The 23,077-nt window shown below is 39.4% G+C and overlaps 1 protein-coding gene and 1 long non-coding RNA gene across 2 annotated transcripts in view; one reads left to right on the top strand and one right to left on the bottom strand.

The window, feature by feature from the left end:
• Nucleotides 1-23,077, bottom strand: part of CAMSAP2 (calmodulin regulated spectrin associated protein family member 2) — a 123,153-nt gene that overhangs the window by 1,744 nt on the left and 98,332 nt on the right. Inside the window, 11 exon segments of the mRNA XM_014590486.2 lie at nucleotides 2,227-2,345; nucleotides 4,031-4,146; nucleotides 5,159-5,231; nucleotides 6,525-6,745; nucleotides 7,434-7,570; nucleotides 12,055-12,821; nucleotides 12,824-14,253; nucleotides 14,841-14,910; nucleotides 15,209-15,291; nucleotides 20,534-20,627; nucleotides 21,121-21,214. Coding sequence (XP_014445972.1) covers nucleotides 2,227-2,345; nucleotides 4,031-4,146; nucleotides 5,159-5,231; nucleotides 6,525-6,745; nucleotides 7,434-7,570; nucleotides 12,055-12,821; nucleotides 12,824-14,253; nucleotides 14,841-14,910; nucleotides 15,209-15,291; nucleotides 20,534-20,627; nucleotides 21,121-21,214 — 3,204 coding nt within the window.
• On the top strand, nucleotides 4,165-21,195 carry LOC102474983 (uncharacterized). Its single transcript, XR_335566.2, has 3 exons — nucleotides 4,165-4,209; nucleotides 9,596-9,773; nucleotides 21,093-21,195. It is a non-coding gene; the product is annotated as an uncharacterized LOC102474983 (long non-coding RNA).

Below are 23,077 nucleotides of genomic sequence, written 5' to 3'. Positions count from 1 at the left end.
CCCCAGATGTTTACAGGTGTGTGTAAGACATAAGGAGGTGCACAGACGTACGCCTGTAACCTCCCTGGGTGGGTTGGCCTCAAAGAGCCTCATGCTACCACTGCACCCCCTCCCAGCCCTAGAATACCTCCACTGAAGAGCACAGGAGGATAAAGCACATGTAAAGCACCCAGCACAGAGTAGGGCAAGATTTTAATGTTCTTCCTCTCTAGTGGCACTTAATGGTGCGTCCTTCAAATAGTCTAAACTCTTCAGCGGAGAGGAGAAAGTTGTCACACATTCAGGAATTCTTAGTTCCCCACTAGAAAATATCTAATGACCTCCACATTCAGAAAATCTCACAATTCCACAAAGGTCCTTTAAAGCCACATTTCCACCTGAGTAAATGCTTAATTAACTCTAATTCAGGAAAATCAGGGGAAGTGAAAAATTCTGAACTGGTCAGAACCTGTCAGAATCAATATAAACCGATATAAACTAGTCAAAATTGGTCTGAACTAGCACAAACCACTATAATCCAATCAAAACAGATCAGAGCCAGATTGAAAAGGCAATAAACCAGAATAAAGCAGTCAGAACTTGTCTGAACCAGTATAAACCACTCATATGGTTATTCCAGTCTGAGCTAGTATAAATCAGTCATAACGGGTAAAAAACAGTCAGGACCAGTCTGAACTTGTATTAATCAGAACCAGTATAAATCAGTCAGAACTGGTCTGAACTGGAATAAACTGGTCAGAACCAGCCTAGGTTGAAAGAGCCCACACAGGTATAAACCAGCTACAATAGGTCTGAACCAGTATAAAACATTCAGAACCAGTATAAACCAGTCAGAACCAGTCTGAACCAGTACAAATAGATTAAAAAAAAGTCAGGACCAGTATAAACTGGCCTTTAACTGTATTAACAGAAATAAACCAGTCAGAACCAGTCTGAATCACTCTTAACTGGTTTGAACCCATCTGAACTGATTTGAGCCAGTTTGAGCCTATTTAAACCACTCAGAACTGGTTTGCGCCAGTTCAAACCAGTCAGATTTGGTATGAGCTGGTATGAACTGGCCAGAACCAGTCTGAGACTATGAACCAGTCAGAACTGGCTTGAAGTGGTCGAACCAGTTTGAACTGGTGTGAACCAGTCTGAACCAATCTGAGTTGGTCTGGACCAATTTAAACTGGTCAGAGACAATTTGAACCAGTGTGGACCAATCTGAACAAGCTTAAGCTGGTTTGAACCCATCTGAGCTGGTTTGAATCAGTCTGAACTGGTTTAAACTTCTCTTAACCAGTTTGAACTGGTATGGACTGGTCCAAACAAGTTTATACTGGTTTGAAGTAGAATGAACCAGTTTGAACTGGACTGAACCAGATCTGAAACAGCATGAGCTGGTTTCAACCAGTCTGAACCAGTTCAAATGGTATAAACTGGTCTGAATTGGTGTGAACCAGTCTGAATTGGTCTGAGCTGGTCTAAACCAGTTTGAGCAGCTCTGGACAAGTTTGAACTGATTTGAACCAGTCTAAACTGGTTTGAACTGATCTGAACCAGTGCGAAGCAGTCTGAACTGGTTTGAATGGAACTGAACCAGTTTGACCAAGTTTGATCTAGTCTGAACTACTTTGGGCCAGTTTGAACCAGTCAGATCTGGTTCAGACCGGTTCCAGGCAGAATCAGTTAGGATTGGTAAGACCAGTTCCAGATTAAGATTGGTCAGAATTGGTCTGAACTAGTTGAGCCAGTCTGAACCATTCAAATCTGGTCTTAATTGGTGTGAGACAATCTGAACTGGTGTGAACCATTCTGAACCAGTGTGAACCTGTTTTAACTGATTGGAACCAGTCTGAAATGATCTGAACCTGTTTGAACCTTAGGCCCCAGAAGACCATCATCTCTGGTTTTCCACCCACTCTCCTCCACACCATCAACTCCCATTGCCATTTCTGAACTAGGGAAGGGAGAGGGGGAAAGTGAAACAGTCTAGGAGTAGGATCTGGGACAGTTTAAATCAACTTTGAAATGGGATAGTGAACTGTGGAACCAAATCCTTTTTTTAAAAAATTATAACATACCTAATCTTTGCACGGAATCAGGAAAATGTATTTTCATTGTAGCATTACTAATAATAACCACATTTTTAAAAAAAGAAATGCCACAATTTAAATATATAACAATAGGGAATTTGCTAAGTAAATTCGAATAATTAAATACAATGCAGTAATACAATACCTCCAGTATTTTTTTCTTCTGACCTTCATTTACTTTTCCAGCCAAACAGCAATGAGCTAAAGCATTTTGTATTATGTGCTTATTGGACTTTGCACTGGGTTCCTTGTAGAGCTTTGGTCCTGTGGCAAGGATTTAACAAGTGATAAAAATAACATTCCTAAATCATAAACACTGCTATTTTAGTGATGTAACTTTTCCCATGCTGATGAAATGCTCTCACAGAAAACCAAATTCTATGTTTGAAGGACTCCTGGTTTGCTCCGATCAAAATACTGACCCACAGAGGGTATTCCTATGGCCTTTGAGGCTGCCCTGTGAGAGCAGTGCTGGAATGTGATACTCTAATCATCACTGTCTGTCTAACCTGACATCTGGAAAGGTTACGAGTGAGCTTAAAGTAGGATGGGTCTGGGGCCAGTGAGTAGTGTGGAGGTTAAAGGGCTGGATCCCACATGACTGGCTGTGCAGTTCAAGTATCGGATCTGCAGGGCTTAAAAATCATGCTGGGTGCATGTGTGTGTGTCTGCCCCAAATCCCAAGATTAGACTGGAGAAGGGATTGCGGCATGGCTATCCTCCCCTGGGATGATTTCTCATTTTTCTCTCTCTGTCTGTGACAAGCACACACACTTTACAGCAAACAAAACAAAATCCCCCCCAAAAGATATTAATAGAATGGGTCTATGAATAATTTAAACTTTTAAAAAGACTAGAAAAGGCTTCATTCTGTTCAGACTGTTCAAATTAACTGACAGAGACACAGAAGGAATAATATGAATACTGCTCAACCCTGGACTTAACAGTTGTGAGACTGGCTACATAAAAGCCATGGAGAAAGGAAGAATCTCAGGCTTTCCTTTCCACTAGATCATAGGTGGATTAGGGCAACCTCCTTCTCCTTCTGCTCTTCCCTTACACAGTCTTCTCCAATGCCTTTCTATTATACCTCTCAATGTGCTACTCTCCTTTTTTCTTCCATTCCTTTATTTCCTTTTATTTCAATCATGCCTACCCAAAAAGAGGCTAGAAAAAGACCTGGGAGAAATATGTGAGACTGGATACAGTCCTAGATCACATGCATGCTTATCTTTTAAAGATTCTTAAGATTTATTAAAAATGTACTATTCTAGATACTTGAAATTCTTTTTTTTATAAAATGTTTTTGAGAGATATTTTTGCTATAGGGCACATGCGCTCACTGCAGACACAGAGAGAGACAGACAAAAAGCGAGAAAGCATTCCCCGGGGGGATGGCCGCGCCGCAATCCCTTCTCTTCCATTCTCCTCTCAGGATCTTAAGCACGCACGCACACGCACCCGGCACGAGGTTTAACCCACTGAGAGGAGACTTAAACCACAGTCAACTACATGGAAGTCCAGTGACTTAACTATTACAGCCCCTGCTGGTCCTGATACTTGAAATTCTAATGTTAGGGAAAGGACTTTGTATGGATTCTAGCCTTTTCTCCGTACTGAGGACCTATAAATTGCTGATAAAACTCAAACTTTTTCAAACTCAAACTGGCACAGGAATGGCCTCTACTCTAAGAGGTAAAGGGATGAGGAATAAGGGGCATGTCTACCTTTGTTTAGAAACCAACTTCAATTCCTCTGGGACAAGTCACTTCCTTTCCTGGTGGAGCTGTATCACTGAGCCTGAAGTACCTAAAGTGACTGTCCAAGTTTATTATTTTATATCAGACTCCCATGTTAAGACTAAAAAGTGAAACCTATTAATGTTCTTTAGTCTGGCCTACCTCTCGTTACTGTGTTAAATGTTTCCTGTAAACTGTACAGGCACTAACCTGTGTATTCTGTTCCAGAAGCCACTGAAGAAGTTGTTGATGCATTTTCCCAGTCTTTTTCTCCATTTCGACTGCCACAACGACTTGGAGATAAGAAGCCTTCCACAGACTCTGACCTACATAGTATATAAAATGATTTTTTGGATCTTAATCAGAGAAAGGATGCTGGAGAGCCAGAGGTATATGTGAGACTACTAACAAAAATCAACCTAAAGACTTAAAAATAAGTAAGACAGTGATAACTTTGTCTTATTCACAACTAAACATCTGAGTTTCTAGGACACAGTGGGTCATTATAAGTGTGTTGGAAGAATGAATGCATTTTCCCTATGAAAATTGGCAATTAACACAACAGCAGGGTAATGCAAAGATTAGAACTCAGCTGATGGCTGTGAAACAGTCTTTCCCGGCACAGCCACGGTGGCACAGACAGCAGGCTCCACTGCAATGCTGAAAGCTATGTGGAGGACTGCACGGGGAGTCCAGGTCGACCTGAGCAGCCCAGGTGCACGCGCTGATGGTGCTCGGGGGACCACAGTGTGACGAAACCCTGATGGGGTGCTTGTTTCTTTCTCATTTCCTCATGAAAGAAATTAAGTAAACTTCAAAACAAAAAACGATTCTTTCTTGCCATGGGTATTACAAGGTAATGAAATGTTGCCTTGGCTTCTACTCTACATCCTAGAGGAGGAGTATAATGGAGATCTTTCTTAGCCACAAGAAACCTACTTTGGAATCATTCTTTTGTGGAAAAACTCCCTATATTTCATGGGAAATAAACTCAAGAGATTGGCACTATATAAATTATACACTATTTTTATAGGCTGTAATTTAATGAGAAGCATATTCTCATTACTGATAGACAATTAGTGTTAATGTTTTGTAGCTTATAAAAAGAATCTTATCAATGTAAATAATTCCCAATGCTAAGATAAAAAAACACTGAAAGATGCATAGACCTTTTTTTAACAGAAACTCAAATGTTCTAGGCCAACAAAACTTATACAAATTTACAATTATGATTCAGTTACTACAAAATACCAAATAAAAACACCAGGAGCTTTCAGAATTGATAATGGCAGGTACTCTGTTCTTTTCTATAAAAATATTCATACATTACGGATTTACCTTGGCGTCCTCTTGCCTGAATGTATGCTCTCATTGTCACCCGTGTTCAGCGATGCCAAAGAAAGGCTAGAGACTGAAAAAACACGATAAATTCGTGATCCTGAATAAAAACAAAATTAGAAATTTAAAAGGAGCAACCAGCAAAGAGTCTGTTCATTAGATAACACCAGCACATGAAAATTGAGCTTCTGTAGCTTCTTTTCCTTTTTGCTGCTCTTAAGCTAAACAAATAATATGCTTGCATGCATATATACAGTTCTTTTTTCTTTTTTTGTTAAGAGAGATTTTTGCTATAGGGTGCGTGCACTCGGAGAGACAGAGACAGACAGAAAGTGAGAAATCACCCCCCCAGGGGGGATGGCCACACCACAATCCCTTCTCCATTCTCATCCCAGGATTTTGGGCATGCATGCACACACACCAATGTGAGTTTTAAGCTGCTAGGACTGGGACTTGAACTGTGGTCGGCTACATGGGAGTCCAGCGATGTAATCATTATGCCATCTGCTGGTCTCTACACAAATTATTTTAAATTATCAGGAAAATTACTTAGAAAACAATGGTAAAACTAACTTGCTGCTTCCTGAAGGAGAGTGCTAACAAGAGACATGATACCATGATCCTAAAGAAAAAAGATAATAAAATAATAAAATATATTTATAAATATCTTATTCCTAGGTAGAAAATTAATTTACTCATTTTAGCCAATAACTGTATCAAAAAGTTTCACTGATTAGAAAAGATAATTCTTTTAAAATAGTCAATATTACACTATTTTTTCTTCAGGTTTAGAATAAGTATGGAAATTCACTAGACTATTACATGGCATTTAGTTTTAATAAAATGGAAGATTAAAAAAATTAGAAGTATGTATGTTGAATTTTAAAAAAAGATATGTTCTCTTCACTCCAGAAATCAAAGATTTGGATTTTTGACTATTTCTATCTTAAAAGAGAAGTTTATGAACTCTTGATCTTATGCTCTTTGTTATACCAACATGTTTCTTGTACATTTCATGCACGTACCATTTCTCCTTAAATTTAGAAGTGTGAAAAAGGCAGTTAATAATTCAAGGCGATTATAGCTGAGGACAGAGTTCCCTAACAGGTCGGGACTTGAGCTGGATGTCAAGCATTCACACCGTCCTGCTGAAAGCATTCACACCGTCCTGCGGAATATATGCATGCACACATAATATATACAATTTACTGAACGCTCCATTTGTTCATTTTGGTTTTCCAAGTAAGGAACATGCATAATCTCAAATAGTGTATCCAATTTAACACATGGTAGAACCACCACGTTAGTATGACAAACCAAGCTGGTGTTTTATGAACAGACTCCTCATAAGAAGCTGTGCTGTTACCTGGAGGACCTTTTATTGGTGTTTTGGGGGATTCAATATGATCTCTGTGAATAGATTTCGGCCTCTGTTTTTTTTGTTTTACTACTTGAGGACGGGGTTTAATGACTGTATCCATGTCTTCCATTAGTTTCAACTGTTTCCGCCTCATATATTCTTGCCTAATAAATTCTCTGCGTGCTCTCTCATCTTCTTTCTTCTGACGTTCTTCCTCAGTTTTACGCCTAAGAAATCAAATGGTTAAATTTTGTATTCTGTATACCAAAGACAACTGACCCTGAAGAGGAGTTACGTATTTGACGTAAGATGGAAGAATTAACATATTTTGGCACCATGGACGAAAAATGGTTTATTAAAATGCTTTTAAATAATTTAGGCCATATAAATGTATATACACATGTGTATGAATATGTCCATATAGCTATTTTAAATGAATGGTTTTGAAACATTTTAAGTAATGTTTCTGAAAATCCTAACTTTGATACACCTCACACTTAGGATAAAAATATGAAGTCAGAGCTGGCCCACAGCCACGTCACGTGTGTGCCTGCCCCAAATCCCGACAGGATGAAGAAACGGAGACAGGATTGAGAACTGATCACACCCTATTAGGGAGGTACTTTCTCCTTCTTCCTCTTTCTCTCTCTCCCTGGTGAACATGTACACTACCTGAACAATTAAAAAAATACCAAAAATCTGAGAATACTTTGGAGAAATGAACTGACTTCTAAAAAGCACTAAAATCCAGCACTAAGCCAGTTGTCTATTTACATTGCAAACATCTCTAAAACATAAAATCTGTTAATAGCAGCTAACGAGCAACTGCCGCCTTGTGTGCGTACTTACTGAGAGTCGCTACGCATGCCCGGCACCACCCTGCCGAGGTCGGACTGGCACAGCAATTGCCCTTACCTTGTTTCCTCTTTCTTATGCTCCATCTCTGCTTCCAACTGCTGCTTCCGAAGCTGAGTTTCTTTCTCTCTTCTTAATCGCTTCTCCAACAAAGCTGCTCGTTTCATCGCCATATCATTTTCTGCTTTTTGATCATCCTAAAAACAAATTTCAGTAAAAAAAGAAAATGTAGGTACCGATATTTTCATTTTTGATTGTTGTGGTTACATGTGGTGGTTACTCTTGTAACTGAACATCTGATCTACCCACTACAAGTACATCAGAAACAGACATGTTCCAGAAAGTATGACGGAAGAGTTCATTAAAGTGGTAATAGTTCTATCAAGTAACAAAGGACATTTACATTTTTTAATACACTCTTTTAAAACTTAGCAAGTGGGGCTGGCAGGTGGTGTGGTGGTTAAGAGTACTGGACTCCTACATGGCTGACTGTGATTTGAGTCTTGAACCTGGCGGCTTGTTTTCTTGCTTCCTCCCTACTCTGGCCCTCTCTGGTCAAATGAAAATAAATAAATAAATAATTAAATAACGTTAAAATAATTCTTAAAAACAAACAAACATCTTGCAAGTTTCAGGAGCTGAGGCAGGAGGATCACAAACCTAGGGCTGATCTGGGTAATATAAGAAGATCCTGTCTTTAAAAAAAAAGGACCAGCTGACGGCATAATGGTTACATCGCTGGACTCCTACGTAGTCGACCACGTTTTGAGTCCCAGACCCTACGGCTTAAAACTGTGTGTGCATGCCCAAAATCCTGAGACGAGAAAGGAGGAGAGGGGATTGCAGCATGGTCATCCTCCCTGGGGGGTGATTTCTCACTTTCTGTCTCTCTGTCTCTGCCCCTCCAGTAAGCATTCACACCTTATAGGGAAAAAAAAAGAAAAAAAAAAAAACTCTTAAAAATAAAAAAGAGTGAAGTCTGGTGGCGCAGCTGGGAGGCTGAAGCAGCAGGACTGCAATAACTGCACTAGGAGATCTTATCTTAAAAAAAACACTACTCTAAGAACTTTGGAAAAAACACCATAAAAATAAAAACAGCTTGGTTTTATTTATACTCTAATAAATAACTTACAATGGGGAGATCCCCTAATTTTTAAAATTACATTTATATTGTATTTGAAATATACACTAAAAAAAAGAAAAAAGCATCCCCAAATTAGGCACCAATGTTATATCGCATAAATGAAGCCGCTGCCTGACTGCTTCTAAGTTGAGGTACTGACAGTTTGCTTGATGGGTTCTGAGCTACACTGAAGGCTTTTCTATGAAGGAAAGACAGCATAATTATACTCTCCTGAAGTGTTGTTCAGTCTGAGAGCTAGTGCATGACCTGTAGGCCTCATGAGCCCGCCCAGTTTCTACCTGAATCCTGGGGATAGCCCCGTTCTCAGAGGGAGTTCTTGAGCTACTAAGAGTCATAGTCATAGTGACCATCAATTGTCTTTGGCAATGCTTAATGCAATAAACATTTCCTTGGTGTCTAATATATTCACAACATAATGCCAGACATTACAGATACTGTGAAAATAATAAGGTATGTTAGGTGGAGGAGCTTAAAAATCACATGAGTAAGAGATGCTTTGTACAGAGCCCAGGGAGAGATTTAACTATGAATAAAGTCAGAAGATACCATGCAAAGAAACATTCTATTCTAAAAATCTTATTCATATGAATAAATGAGGCATATATTTTTGGTTTGTCAGATACAGACAAACATTCATTAAACAAACTACATATACTTTGCAATTTATCGATAAAAAGAGGCAGTACCTCTAGGAGTTCATAATCTAAAAGACAAAACAAATCATAATGGAATAGTTGAATACTTTGGGTCACAGGGATGATAGAACACGTATGTTTAGGCTACAACAGACACGCAAAGGTGACCTAATTAGCCTCTAGTGAAGGAATTATGAAAGGCTTTAGATGAAGCTTAAAATCATTATTAAAAAATGATCCAAAATATTGGGTCATCAAAAAAGTCATGAAGCATGTGTGCATAGAAACATACGTCATGACTTTTCCGAAGTCCCAAAAGAAGTTATAAGGAAGGGGTTGGACCAATAGGCTTATGTTAGTCTGTGAATATCCCTGAATGTTATGATAGGGTGTCTGAACTCACTTTAATAAGCAACTCTTAGGATTTTTTTACTTTCTTAAAGACTCTACTGGAACTATGCTTTTGGAAGAGTCACCTCTAGAAGCAGCATGAAGAGTGGAATGTGATCACAGAGCGGAGGGGAGCCCGGCTGGTTGAGAAGCTGTGACCACAATCTAAGGACGAGTACTGGGTTGGAGATACAGAAAGAACGTAACGGACAGCGTGAAATGGAAATGCAGGTACAAACGTACTGCCTGTTTTATACTAACTTTTCTCCCCCTCTGGTTTTCCTTTCTCTGCAAGGAACAGAGGCAGCAAAGATCTTTAAAATTAGACAGTAAACCTGGACATCTATTAGTGTCTACATCAGCATTTTGTTAACAAACGGTAGTTTCACATGATTAGGAGACAAAACATGATTCACATCCAAATGTGCAAACACTGAGAAGGGTCTACAAGGCAATCACCTGAGATCAACTTTAAATAAGCTGCAAATTTTCAACATCAGATGATCCAAAGAACAACGAGCAATTGTAATTATGTTGATATTCTTGGGTTCTTATTCCACTACCGCTGTATACTTCAACTTGAAATTTAAATAATAAATTATTGCTATTGGGTGTTATATATTTTGTATCTGTACCCCAACTTATGGAGTTACACAGACTCCGAACTGATCTACTTTACTCTTTTAATTTAAAAAAAGAAAATATAAAAAACACACACATAACGTTCATTCAAAAAATATTCTTCCCTATGGTAATATGGAAAATATAGAAAAAGATGAGTAATAATCTAGGAGGAAATTTTAAAATTATTATCAGGCTTTTCTAGTTTTGCTAATAGCTATGATAAATTCCAAGGTCCCCACCAAGAGGTGTAGTTAGCCACAGTTGTTCGGAACATGCTGTAACCAATACCAGTCCTGAGATTAAGGGTCATGCTCACGACCTTTACTTAATGCTCTGGAAGCAAATATTTCAATGAAATGTCACAACTAGTATGCTTTATTAAATGTTTCTTCTTGAATAAACTATCTAGTCAGATTTTTAAAAAGAAGGAAAGAAGTTAAAGATTTAAAAAAATCGGATATGTATTTATACATAAATACCTACATACAATGACAAATTGTAAGTTTTTAACAGATAAGCAATGGAACCATCTCTTTGAAAAGATTTCAACAGCTTAACTTTTCTTTTTTTTTTGGAGAGGTTTTTTTTTCACTATAGGGTGTGTGCGCTCGCCAGCCAGAGAGAAACATAGAGACAGAAAGCGAGAAATCACCCCCGAGTGGGGATGGTCACGCCGCAATCCCTTCTCCATTCTCCTCTCAGGATCTTGGGCACGCACGCACACGCGCCCGGCGTGAGTTTTAAACCACCGGGACGTGAACCACGGTCGACTACGTGGGAGTCCAGCGACATAGCCATTACGCTAACTGCTGGTTCCCAACTTTTTTTTTTTTTTTGATATTTTTGCCATAGGATGCGCATGCTTGACGGACAAAGAGAGACAGAGATAAAAAGTGAGAAATCACCCCCCAGGGGGGATGGCCATGCCGCAATCCCTTTTCTTCCATTCTCCTCTCGGTATTTTGGGTGTGCATGCAGACGTGCCCAGCTTGAGTTTTAAGCTGCCAGGTCCAGAACTCAAACCATAGTCAACTATGTTGCGGGGGAGGGAGTCCAATGACATAACTATTAAACATATGCTGGTCCCCAAAGTTTACATTTTAAAAGCATTTTTTCTGCGCAGATAGCACGCCTGTAAACACAGTGGATGTCTCTAAAACCCGCCAGACTTTCTGTAAGAAGTGTGGCAAGCACCAACCTCATAAAGTGACATTGTACAGAAAGGGCAAGGAGTCTCTGTATGCTCAGGGAATGCAGCATTATGCTGGGGAGCAGAGTGGCTATGGTGGACAGACTAAGCCTATTTTCCAGAAAAAGGCACAAACTACACAGATCATGCTGAGGTGAACGTGCTGAGCCCGACTGCAGATCTAAGAGAACGCTGGCTATTAAGAGATGCGAGCATTCTGAACTGGGAGGAGATAAAAAGAATGGGTCACATGATCCAGCTCTAAGCTTTATCTTTTGTTTTATTACAAAATCTAGAGGTGAATGTTTACCTCAACTGATTACAGTTGGTCTTTTCATGAGGGAATAAAGTAATCAATAAAACCCCTTGTAGAGAAATTTGATTCACGGTTTAAAAAAAAAGGCCTTCTGTGAAAGTAAGAAGTGGAGGTAGAGAAGCAGAGACAGTGAGCAACATGTCAACATGTACTGTTATAAAAGGATTTATTTCAGCTTGGAATTCACACTGAAAGACTATTCTAGAAATCAGTGTGCTTGAATGTTACTACATTTAAGGGGGCAAAGGGTGGGACAAAGTGCATTTTCAGGATTAGGGACTGCTACTAAAAGAAGCAAGCATGTCTACAGACAAAATGACACACAATAAAACAAAACGTATGTATGGAACGAAGATGCCTCAAACTACGCAGATTAACAATACCTTAAAAAAGAATCCACAGCATACTTTCTGGTCATCATCAAATTGTTCTTTATCACTTTCTCCCTCAGATTTCTCAACAGCTACATCGGTCTTTTCAGGGGGTTTCAAATCTGAGAGGGAAACTTCAATCAGATTAACATTTTTAGGAGCAGCGGGTGGGAAAATGGGTTTAGGAGGCGGCTCTGTGGGTTGATTCAACTGGTCCTCGTTTGGTGTCAGACATACAGTCTCTGTGACAGGGTGGGACAGGACTTCAGAAACTGTTGACTCAAAAGGTTTAATGTTTTCTTCTAGATTTTGTCCACGCTGTTCCAAAGTTCCTTTGGATTCTAATTCCTCCTTTTTAACTTCTTCTTTAGGTTTGGACTCCTTTAACTGAGGTTCTCCATCATCCCCAAAACACACAAATGACCTAGTCTGAATAGGAACTTGACTTGGCGAAAACCTCCTTAACCGAGGCAGGCTGTCCACAGACCGAGGGGGTGTTAAGGTTCGATTCAAAGGTGTTATTTTTAATTCATTTGGCCTAGGAGTCCTCTGATTTTTCACAGAAAAAGATGTGCTTTTCCTGTTAGAAGACTGTGGAGATGGATGAGTAGGACGAGGGGAGTCTGACGAGAACGGTGCCATGGCGGAGGACAGGCCTGCCTGCCGAGAGGATTTAAAATCTCGGATTTGTTTCTGGGGGGAGGGCTGCGGAGGGGAAATCACCCAGGACTGCTGCTCTCTCATCTGCATCAGAATCTACTGCTGCAGTGACAGGCGCTCATTTCTTGCTGTAGAAAATGCAGAGATGAGTTTAACTTCTCAATGGATTTTGTGTATTCCAAAATCTCTCCTTCATTCAAGGTTTCTTCTGAGGGGCTGGCCAGGTTCCACTGCTTCTCAGGATCCACAGGGGTGGTTGGAGACTTTAGCCATTTGGCTGGAGGGTTCTCCATGCTTTCTTTGATATCTGCCAGAGACTTGCTCCTTTGCCCCTCAGGTTTCTGCGACTCCCTTTCTTTTGCTCGGTCAGTATAGATCTTCTCATCCTCTGCACCAGCTGCTTCCTCTCGAAGAGGGGAAATCCCGTCCCCTTTCTTTTTCACTACTGTAAGGAACGCCGTCCTTCCCATTTTCTGCCTCTGTTTAGTGAAGGCAGCTTCCATCTTCTTCTTCTGAGCTTCTATAGCACGTCTTTTCTCTTCTAGTTTCATCCTAAGGTGCACCATTTCAGAAGCCAACAGCTGAGTGGTGTCCCGCCCTTGTGGCAGGCCTGTTTCTTCTGGAATTTGTGCCCAGGCAACTACATGAGGAATATTAAGTTCGGAGCCCTCAGGTGTAGTTTTTTGAGAGCTACTTCCACTACTTTTTCCATCAGTATGGTTCAGTTTCTTGAACTTCTGCTCAGCAAAGCTGGTCATTTTAACTCCAGAACTAGAAGAAGCACTGCTGCCTGGTTGAGATTTGGTACTTACAGTGCTTGGACACGGACTCAGAGACTCTCTGGGGTTGCCGGTTCGTATATCGTAGTCCTGAAGGAATTTAGATGCATCATCCATGTCAGAGTCTAAGCTTACAGTATAATCTCGCAAAGAAGAATCTTCATCCATGGTTTCAGGAATATCTTCTGAAGGAACATGGATTCCAGTGTCTACTTCGGTATTGTCAGTTACGGGACTCAAGGCACCTTTTGTGTCAGTTATGTTATCAGGGCTGGACTGACTCAGTTTGATATTCGAATTTAAGATACTCATGTCCTGGCTATGAAGAAAGAAGCCATTAGCAATTTGGTCTGGCTGAGGTGTACGGGGAGATTTTTCAGTATCATGAATTATTTGTAATGCCTCTTCAATGCTTGGTGTCTCGATCTGATTGCCAAACTCATCGAGAAGTACTCTGTTTTGTAAAGCTCCATTTGGAAGCTGGTAATGAATATTCTCATTAGAATTTAGCTCATTTGTATTAAGGGGCGCATAAGATTTGAGGTCACTGTGAGAGTCTATATTAAGTTCTTCTTCAATGCTTTCTGCTTCCTCTTCTCCATTTACTGGCTTAAAGGATAAATTTTTCCTAATGTGTTTAGATACACGATTGTTGTTCAGTGCAAGTCCTTCATTACTAATAGAACGAATGATTCCTCGGTTTGGAGTGGATCTCTGTACACCATCTTCTTTATCAAAAGAAATATCAAATGAAACACCATGTACTGACGATCTAAAAAAAAATTAAAGAAAAAAATCCTTAATTCCAGAAACAGTTTTTAAAATATCATTGAACAACAATAATTATTTGAAATTATATCTACTTTCATTCCCCGTTTCTCATAATCATATTGTCTTCAAAGTAAGAGTCAGGCTATCTAACTACTGTCTAAATGGAGCCCCTTTCACCTATCATCGCCTATGTAGCCCTTTTCGAATTCAGGCACTAATGAAAAGTCTAGACTTAGGGACCAGCAGATTGCGAAATGGCTACATTGCTGGACTCCCACGTCATCAACTATGGTTTGAGTCCTGGACTCGGCGGCTTAAAACTCATGTCAGGAATGTGTGCATGCATGTCCAAAATCCCAAGAGGAGAATGGAGGAGGAGGGATTGCTGCATGGCCTTAGTCTGAGGGGTGATGTCTCACCTTCTGTCTCTCTGTCTCTCTATGGCAAGCACACATGCCTTATAGCAAAAATCTCAAAAAAAAAAAGTCTAGATTTAACAACCTGGCTAACAACAAAAGAGAGTCACAGAGAGATAAAAACAAAAATTTCTAGAAAATGTGAATATACTAAATAAATCTCTTTGTTTACCTTTTCTCTTTGGGCCATGTCCCTATGAAACCATCAACGTAAGACATAGATGAAGATCTTCTAATTCCTCCTTCAAATGCAAAAAGAAAAAAGACAATGAAATCATGTTCAAATTTTAACTTAAAGACAATTTAACAGATTCTGCCTATTTGAGGACTTATTAATAGCACTAAAAAGTAGTAAGTTCACAAGGAAAATGAGAGATTATTAAGAAAAGTAAACACAGAAACAGTATGTATATATGTAGAGCCCACTTTGTAGGGGTAAATAAAAAAGACTGAATTTTTGTTTATTTGTACTTATTCTCATTAATTTCCCAGGTAGCCTACTTAAAACAGCATTTTCCTAGGCTTTTTCAAATGTATTACCTGAGGCTGAAGAATGGGCTTGGGGGCGTGAATGTCTAGAAGGCAAGCGATGATAAGACTGGGTAAATGGAGCTCCTTCCCCACTGCAAAGTACAATAAATTTAAAATGTTACCTTTTAACTCCTTAGTATACATTTCATATGCACTGGCTGAAGTTAGAAACAATGATGACTGCTATGATTCTACATTCTAAATTTAAACAATGAAGACACTTAAGACGTTGTTCAAAGCATGGCTGTGATTATAACATGTATCTATATGTATTTTGTGTCTTTTAGTCAAACAACAGTAAGTACGTTCATATATATCTCAATGTCTTCTGAAATAAGATATGACAAATGATTTCCTTTTTTTTGTTTTGTCTTTTTTTTTTTTAAGAATTATTTTATTTAAACTGTATTTATTTATTTATTTTAATTTGACCAGATGGGGAAGGATGAGAGAGAACAAGCCATCAGACGGGGGTAGGGATGAGAAAGCAAGCCACCAGGTACAGGACTCAAATCAAGGTTGGCCATGTCAGAGTCCAGCTCCCTTAACCACCGAGCCACCTGCCGGCTTCAATTATTTTCATTTTACAAATAGAAAAACTGAGAAACGTACCAGCAGATGGCGTAGTGGTTATGTCGCTAGTTTCCCACGTAGTTGACCATGGTTCAAGTCCTGGATCCAGTGGCTTAAAACTTAGGCCAGGGGACCAGCAGTTAGCGTAATGGCTATTTTGCTGGACTCCCATGTAGTCGACTGCAGTTCAAGTCCCAGACCTGGTGGCTTAAACTCATGCCGGGCGCATGTGCGTACGTGCCCAAGATCCCGAGAAGAGAATGGAGGAGAAGGGATTGCAATGTGGCCATTCTCCCTGGGGGAGTGATTTCTCGCTTTCCGTCTCTCTATCTCGCTCTGTCTTCCTGGCGAGCGCACGTGCCCTATAGCAAAAACCTCTCAAAAAAAAAAAAAAAAAAAGGTTTGGGACCTCTCAAAAAAAAAAAAAAAAAAAAGGCTTAGGCCGGGCGTGTGTGCATGCATGCCCCAAATCCCAAGAGGTCAATGAAGAAGAGACTACGGTGTGGCCATCTCCCCTGGGGGGTGATTTCTCGCTTTCTGTCTCTCTGGCAAGTGCACAAGCCCTAAAACAGAAACCTCTCTCTAAAAAACAAACTGAGAAATAAGTTGAATGAAATTCATAATTTGAAATATTTTGGTCATATTTAAATCTCTAGAAATTAAAGGTATAATTAACCTGTGTAAAAGACCTTGTCAGTCTTCCTATATACTTCTAATAGTTACTTTAAGATAAATGCAGTGAGTGATGCCTTGAAACTTCAAAGCCTGTAAAGACATGAAGCTGTATTGCTATTTCTTCTTACATAATTCCATCCTACCCCAATTAATACAGGGGATTAGTCTACTTCTCAAAGTTCAATGGCATTTGGCAAGAATCAAGCTATCCTCTCTCAGTTTTTCTCTTTTTAAGCTGTTAAATCTTCCATGTCACTCCCTGCAATCAGGAGAAGTAGTTAAGCATCCTCACCCCCAACTGGTGCAGAATAAATCTGGGAGCAAGATGTAGTGACTTCTGTTACTCTCTCAAATTATATTATTTTTCAGCTAATATAAACAGAAAATAGACAAATCAACCGAAGAATTTAAAGGTAAATATCAATGTTGTATTCTTACTATTTAGTGCAAGCCTAATTAATGAGCTTTTCTAAAAGAAATAGTATCTGAAGAACTGCTCTGTCCAAAGCAAATGCTTATCTACTTCTATGAACCTTTCCCCCTAAACTGCACATCACGCCTGCTGGCAGTTTCACCTGTAATCATTCGTTAGGACTCAGAGAATACTCACATGGCCGCCCTGGTGTATTTGTTTCTATTTTTCCTCCCTCTATAATCAATTCCACAGTTTTTTTTTTTTTTTAAGAATTATTTTTATTCAACTTTATTTCAATTTGAGCAGAGAGGGACAGAATGAGAGCGAGAGTGAGAGAGAGAGAGAGAGTGAGAAAGCAAGTCGCCAGGTCCAGGATTTGAGTCATGGTTGGCCACGTGGAAGTCCAGCACCCTTAACCCACGCCACCTGCCGGCCCCTCAATCCACAGTTTCTATTCTCTCTTAGACCTATGAGAGTGTAATCCTGAATATAAGCAAGTTAATTATTAAAACATGTTCATTCTCCACCCCCCCAAATAATGACTAAGTGTTGTAAATCCCTATTAATGGTCTCACTTCCCCATTGGGATCAAGAATTTTGTTCTGGCAAAATGAAAAAGCTGAAAGCCAAGTGTGTAGAGTAACTGCTGGCAATGTCTTTTACTCTGCCTGTCTTCTTCCTTCATTTTTTTTCTTTCTCATCAGATCATTATTTAGGTGCAATCCCATTTACACATGTGACTGTCAATACATTGTTACCAGGAAGAACAGACATTCTTGAATCCTGCCTTCAAAGTTCTACAGTGCTGATGGACTCCAATGTACCAAACAGAGACTTAAACAAATGAGAAACAAATGAGTGCATGACTAAGAGCCCAGAATTGAGAGACTCAAAAAAAAAAAAAAAATTGATCTGATTATAAAAAATATCTAAAAAAAAAATCAGAAAAAAGTAGCTTCTCAGATGTCTGAGAGACAGAAAAGACATGAGCTTCCTAGGGAACAAAAATTAAGACTTTTTTTCAGCATCAGAAATGTGGAAAATTGGGACCGGCAGGTGGCATAGTAGATAAGAGCATTGATCGCACATGGCTGACTGTGGTTTGGTGGCTTGCTTTCTCACTTTCCCTTCCTACCTCCCTCTCTCCTTGCCCCCCTTCCCCTTTCTCTGGTCAAATTAAAATAAATAAATAAATAAAGTTCAATAAAATAATTCTTTAAAAAATATTAAAAAGAAATGTGAAAAATTGTCCATTAAGGTTCTAGGAGTAACAATTATGGGGACCAGGATGACATAATGGTTACATTGCTGAACTCCCACATAGTCAACCACAGTTCAAGTCCTGGACCTGGCAACTTAAAACTCACGTGGGCTGGGACCAGCAGATGGCATAATGGTTATGTCACTGGATTCCCAAGTAGTTGGCCATGGTTTGAGTCCTGGACCCGGGGGCTTAAAACTCAGGCCAGGAAGATGTGTATGCATGCCCAAAATCCTGAGAGAAGAATGGAGGAGAAAGGACTGCAGCGTAACCATCCCCCCTGGGGGGTGATTTCTTACCTTCTATCTCTCTGTCTCTGTCTCTTTAGGGAGGTGCACATACCCTATAGCAAAAATCTTGAAAAAATGATTATGGACTAATTTACTCTTCAAGAAGAAAGCTTCACTTTCCACTTTCAAAATGGAATTTAAAGAGTTTATAGTGAGAGACTGGTGACCTAGAATACTGTGTGTTTTCTAAATTTTCAAGGCAGGAAATGTAAACAACCTAAGACAAACTGTGAGGAAATAATGTATGAAAAAAGTTTTCCATGAGAAAAAATATATAGGAGCTTGCAGGTCAGCAATACTTTAAGCTAACTTCTTTGTGGTAAATCTCAGGGATAGCTATGGACTGGAAAACTCAATAGAAGTAATAAGAAAACTCATCATAGTAAATCAGAGGGCAAGGGAAGAAAATGCTTTCTTATTTTGTCAGAAAAGCTCGTCAGACAGTAGACAGCTCTCACTGGTAAGAAGCCTACAGAGGCCATGAGAGTGTAAGAGTTTGGTGAAGGCTTGGGTTTCACGTTCAGCAGCAAGTACTCCAGAAACTTCTTACATGGGCGTAGGTGATGGCTTCAGTACACGTTCATGTTTGTTAAATTTAGTCAAGAATTTATACAGCTAGTACTTTTAATTTTTTTGGGGAGGGGAGGAGTTTTTTGTTTTGTTTTGTTTTGTTTTGTTTTTGCTATAAGGTGTATGCGCTCACCAGAAAGAGAGAGACAGAGACAGAAAGTGAGAAATCACCCCCTGGGGGGATGCCCACGCCACAGTCCCTTCTCCTTCACTTTTCTCTCGGGATCTTGGGCACGCATGCACATGTGTCCCACATGAGTTTAAGCCACCGGGTCCGGGACTCGAACTGCGGTCGACTACATGGGAGTCCAGCAATACAGCCATTCCGCCAACTGCTGGTCCCGGTACTTTTCATTTTTCACCCATTATTTTAAAAATGTACTTTATGTTTTAAAAAGAACTATTTACTTATTTAATTCCATTTGTTAGTACTATTTTTTAATCTGACCATACAGACAAGAGAAAGTGAAACCGAGAAAGCAAGCTGCCAGTTCTTGTATTTCAATGAATCTGCTTTAATTTCCTTAAAAACTCACAAAACACAATTTCAAGCTAAAGAAAAAAATCAGATTAGGGAATCCAAAGTCAACAAAATTTTAGGTTCTAATAGTATATATGAAAAGCTGTTTTCATTACAAGATCTGGTAAAAAAAAAAAGAAAACATTTTAAACAAACCAATGTGCCTATCACATACTTGGGTCAGAAGTCAGAATGAGCCTGATATTAAATGCTGGGATATTTTTATCTTGCTTTCAGTGCCTGATATTAAGAATTAAACCATTAGTAAAGCTTCAAAATTATAATAAATATTCTACTATAAAATCTTAATACCTATAGTAACCAGAAAACAAAACTATATAAAAAAAAACTGCTTCTAAGGTTTTTTAAAAAATTATAAAAAAAATTGGGACCAGCAGTTAGCCTAATGGCTATGTTGCTGGACTCCCATGCAGTCAACCTGGGTTCAAATCCCAAACCCAGTGGCTTAAACTCACGCCGAGCACGTTTGCATGCGTGTCCAAGATCCCGAGAGGAGAATGGAGGAGAAGGGATTGCGGCGTGGCCATCCCCTCTGGGGGGTGATTTCTTGCTTTCTATCTCTCTGTCTCTCTCTGTCTGTCTGGTGAGCACACGCGTCCTATAGCAGAAATCTCTCAAAAAAATAAAGAAATGAACAAGTCCAAATAGAATTTAAGTATTTCCCCATAAGACCCAAGAGTTACCTATAGATAATTCCCAATTATACTATTACATTGTTCTTAATTACATACATGTTATGTAGCAAAATTTGGTTTAGGTTGGTTATTTGGACCTTAAAATACATTCTACTTTTTAATGTGGCTCATAAAAAGCCTATCTGTAAAACATTTATTTCAGTATAAATTTCAATTGTATGTGAGTTGAGTCAGGCATTAATAGGGTAAGCTAATTTTAACTCAGTTCACACTCCAACTGAACTTTTAAAAATCTTATTTAATGTAGGAAAATCTTATTAGATTTCCACTGTAAACTGAATGAAAGCAGTGACAATGGAGACTCGTGCGTCTACCTGGAGGAGAAGTCAGAGCTGCAGGAACTAGCCAGGACGTTTCTTCTGGCAGCATTCAGGACGGGCACTGACGGTGTGTCTTTCACAGGCTCAGCTAGAATAAAAGATAAAAGCTCAAAGTTATGTGTTTACCATATCTCTAACGTTAGTTTAAAACTTTCAACTCTATAAGCCAAGTTATATATAATCTTGAAATGCACAAAAACATTTAAACAATTATACATAGTGATTTAATGTTTAAAAAAATGAGAATAATAATAAAAATAATAATCTGAAAAAATGATGAAAAGCTATTTGATGATATAGACAGTAATGTCTTTTTTAAAAAACTGTTACATTATGATTTAATCTAATTGCACAAAAGTTTGAATTACACCTTTCCCAACTTCTAAGAGGAAGGTTATGCCTCCATATTCAATTCTACGCTATTACATTTGAACCATATTGTGAATTTTACATCATGATGGATCAATTTAGAGTTTTCCATGCAACATCTCAAATTATAAGATGGAAGTAATTTTTAAAACTTTATGGAGGCTCTGTCTTTTCTTGTTCACAGGAACATTTAAAATTAGGAAGACGGTTACCTCCCTGTGGACGAACAACGCGTGGCTGCACGAATGACGGCTTCACGACTTCAAACCACCAGAAGAGTTCTGCCATGAACACCAAATAGTTACTCTACGTGAGAAAGTTAAGAAAATGAAAAGAAAACCTAAATTAGGTAAAGTCTGGCCACAGATTAATGATAAATAGAAATGTACTGTTTCATCTTGTAAAATCTAGGTCTAAATCTCACTCACTTGTCCCTTGAGCGTATCTACTGTAGGCCATTACGACCTGGGCTAGAATATTAGGTCGTGTGGCTAAAAATGACAACTATTCAAAATCTCTGATGATTCACTCTATAGTTCCAAAACGGTGGTCCAATTTAATCTAGCGGGTATTAATTACTCTGTGTATAACTTTGAGATTAATAACATATAAGACACTTTTTTCTCCAAAGAAAACACAAATCACTTAAACAGCTAGTCAATACTTTTATGCCCTTTAGAGTGTTTTTTGTTTTTTTTTTTAATAGCCAGAGGGCACATGCACTCGCCAGAGGTGGGATACAGAGATAGAGTGAGAGAGAAAGTGAGAAAGCATCACACATGGGGGGTGGGGGGGCTCACGCCCCCCCCAGCGCAGCCGCGCCTGGAACGGCCTGGCCGGCACCCCCCCCCTCTGGTCTTTGAGATCTGCACTGGTTTTTGGTCATCCGATGTAGTATTCTGGCCCGGGATGGCCCCGAGGCCGAAAACAAGGTTGAAGAACTTGCAACTTAAGAAGATGATAGTTACCAGCCCTGCATTACCTCAGGGGAAAACAAGAACTACTCTGCCATTTTTAAGGAAGCCAGATACCCAAGGACAACTCACACTGCAGACCCCCACAACACCATTCCTGGTAACTACAAGATGACTGCTGTGCCGCATCAGCTGATAATTATCCCTGTGTACCAGAACTGCTTTCCTGAAACTGCATTCCTTGGAGACTCACCTACACTTGTGGATCTGCCGGAGACCCTTCCTTATCCAACCCTGAGTGGAGTTTATGCTCCCTATTACCAAAAACTTTATGAGCTGATGGTTGGAACTTGTGGCCTCTCTCCCTTTACTTGTATGTATCACTTTTTCAGTAACTCTTCTGGAAGACAACTGTATATAGCAGGGATATTGTAATGGGAGAGTGAGACAAGGCAGTCGAATACCAGACAAAGGTAGCTTGAGAAACATGCCAGCAGTGTGTGCTCACGTTCTCAAAATCCCAAAAGGAGGGAGAGAGAGAGGAGAAGGGATTGTAGTGTGACCCTTCCCCTTGGGAGGTGCTTTCTCCTATCTCACTCTGTCTCCCTGTCTCTCTCTGGCAAATGCATATGCCCTTTTGCACAAACAAACAAACAAAAAAATCCTTCTTAGGAATAGTCTCCTTTTTATGATGTGCTTCCTTTTTGGGATTAGTCTTCATCTATTCATATGAATCAGACAGATACAGATTAATCACTAAAACTTCATTCTTCATTTCTTTCTTTTCATTATTATTTCAGTACCGCAAGTCTGACTTTGATTTCTCTTCAGTAAACTAAACAGAAAATTCTGCCTTCCTAGAGCTTGAAATCTAGAAGAGGTAGTTATGCTTAATTAAAGCACATAATTGATGTCAAAAGGAGGAAAAAATAAAGCCGGTTCAGGGAGTTAGGAAGTGATGAGAGGAGCAGCTATTTTATTGGTTAGTTATGGGAAGTTTGTTTGAGAAAGTGACATTTTAATAAAGACCTGAAAGATAGTCACATGACTGTCAGGGTAAAGGTGTTTAAGATTGAACAAAAAACATGAAGCCCTGAAATAAGGCTATGTCTGGCTTCTAACTGGTTCAAGGAATTGCAGAGGGGCCACTACGGCTCGAATAGAGTGAGCAAAAGGCAGGGAAGCAGGAATATAATAATAATTATTGGGAAATGCATGGAAAAGACTTTGAATGATAAAGCGGGGAGATCGATGC

This window comes from Tupaia chinensis, unplaced genomic scaffold (genome assembly GCF_000334495.1).
Source record: "Tupaia chinensis unplaced genomic scaffold, TupChi_1.0 Scaffold000453_1, whole genome shotgun sequence".
NCBI classification, from domain to species: Eukaryota; Metazoa; Chordata; class Mammalia; order Scandentia; family Tupaiidae; genus Tupaia; species Tupaia belangeri.
Note: the sequence above shows the minus strand (reverse complement) of the source record. Positions and strands in the feature narration are given on the sequence as shown.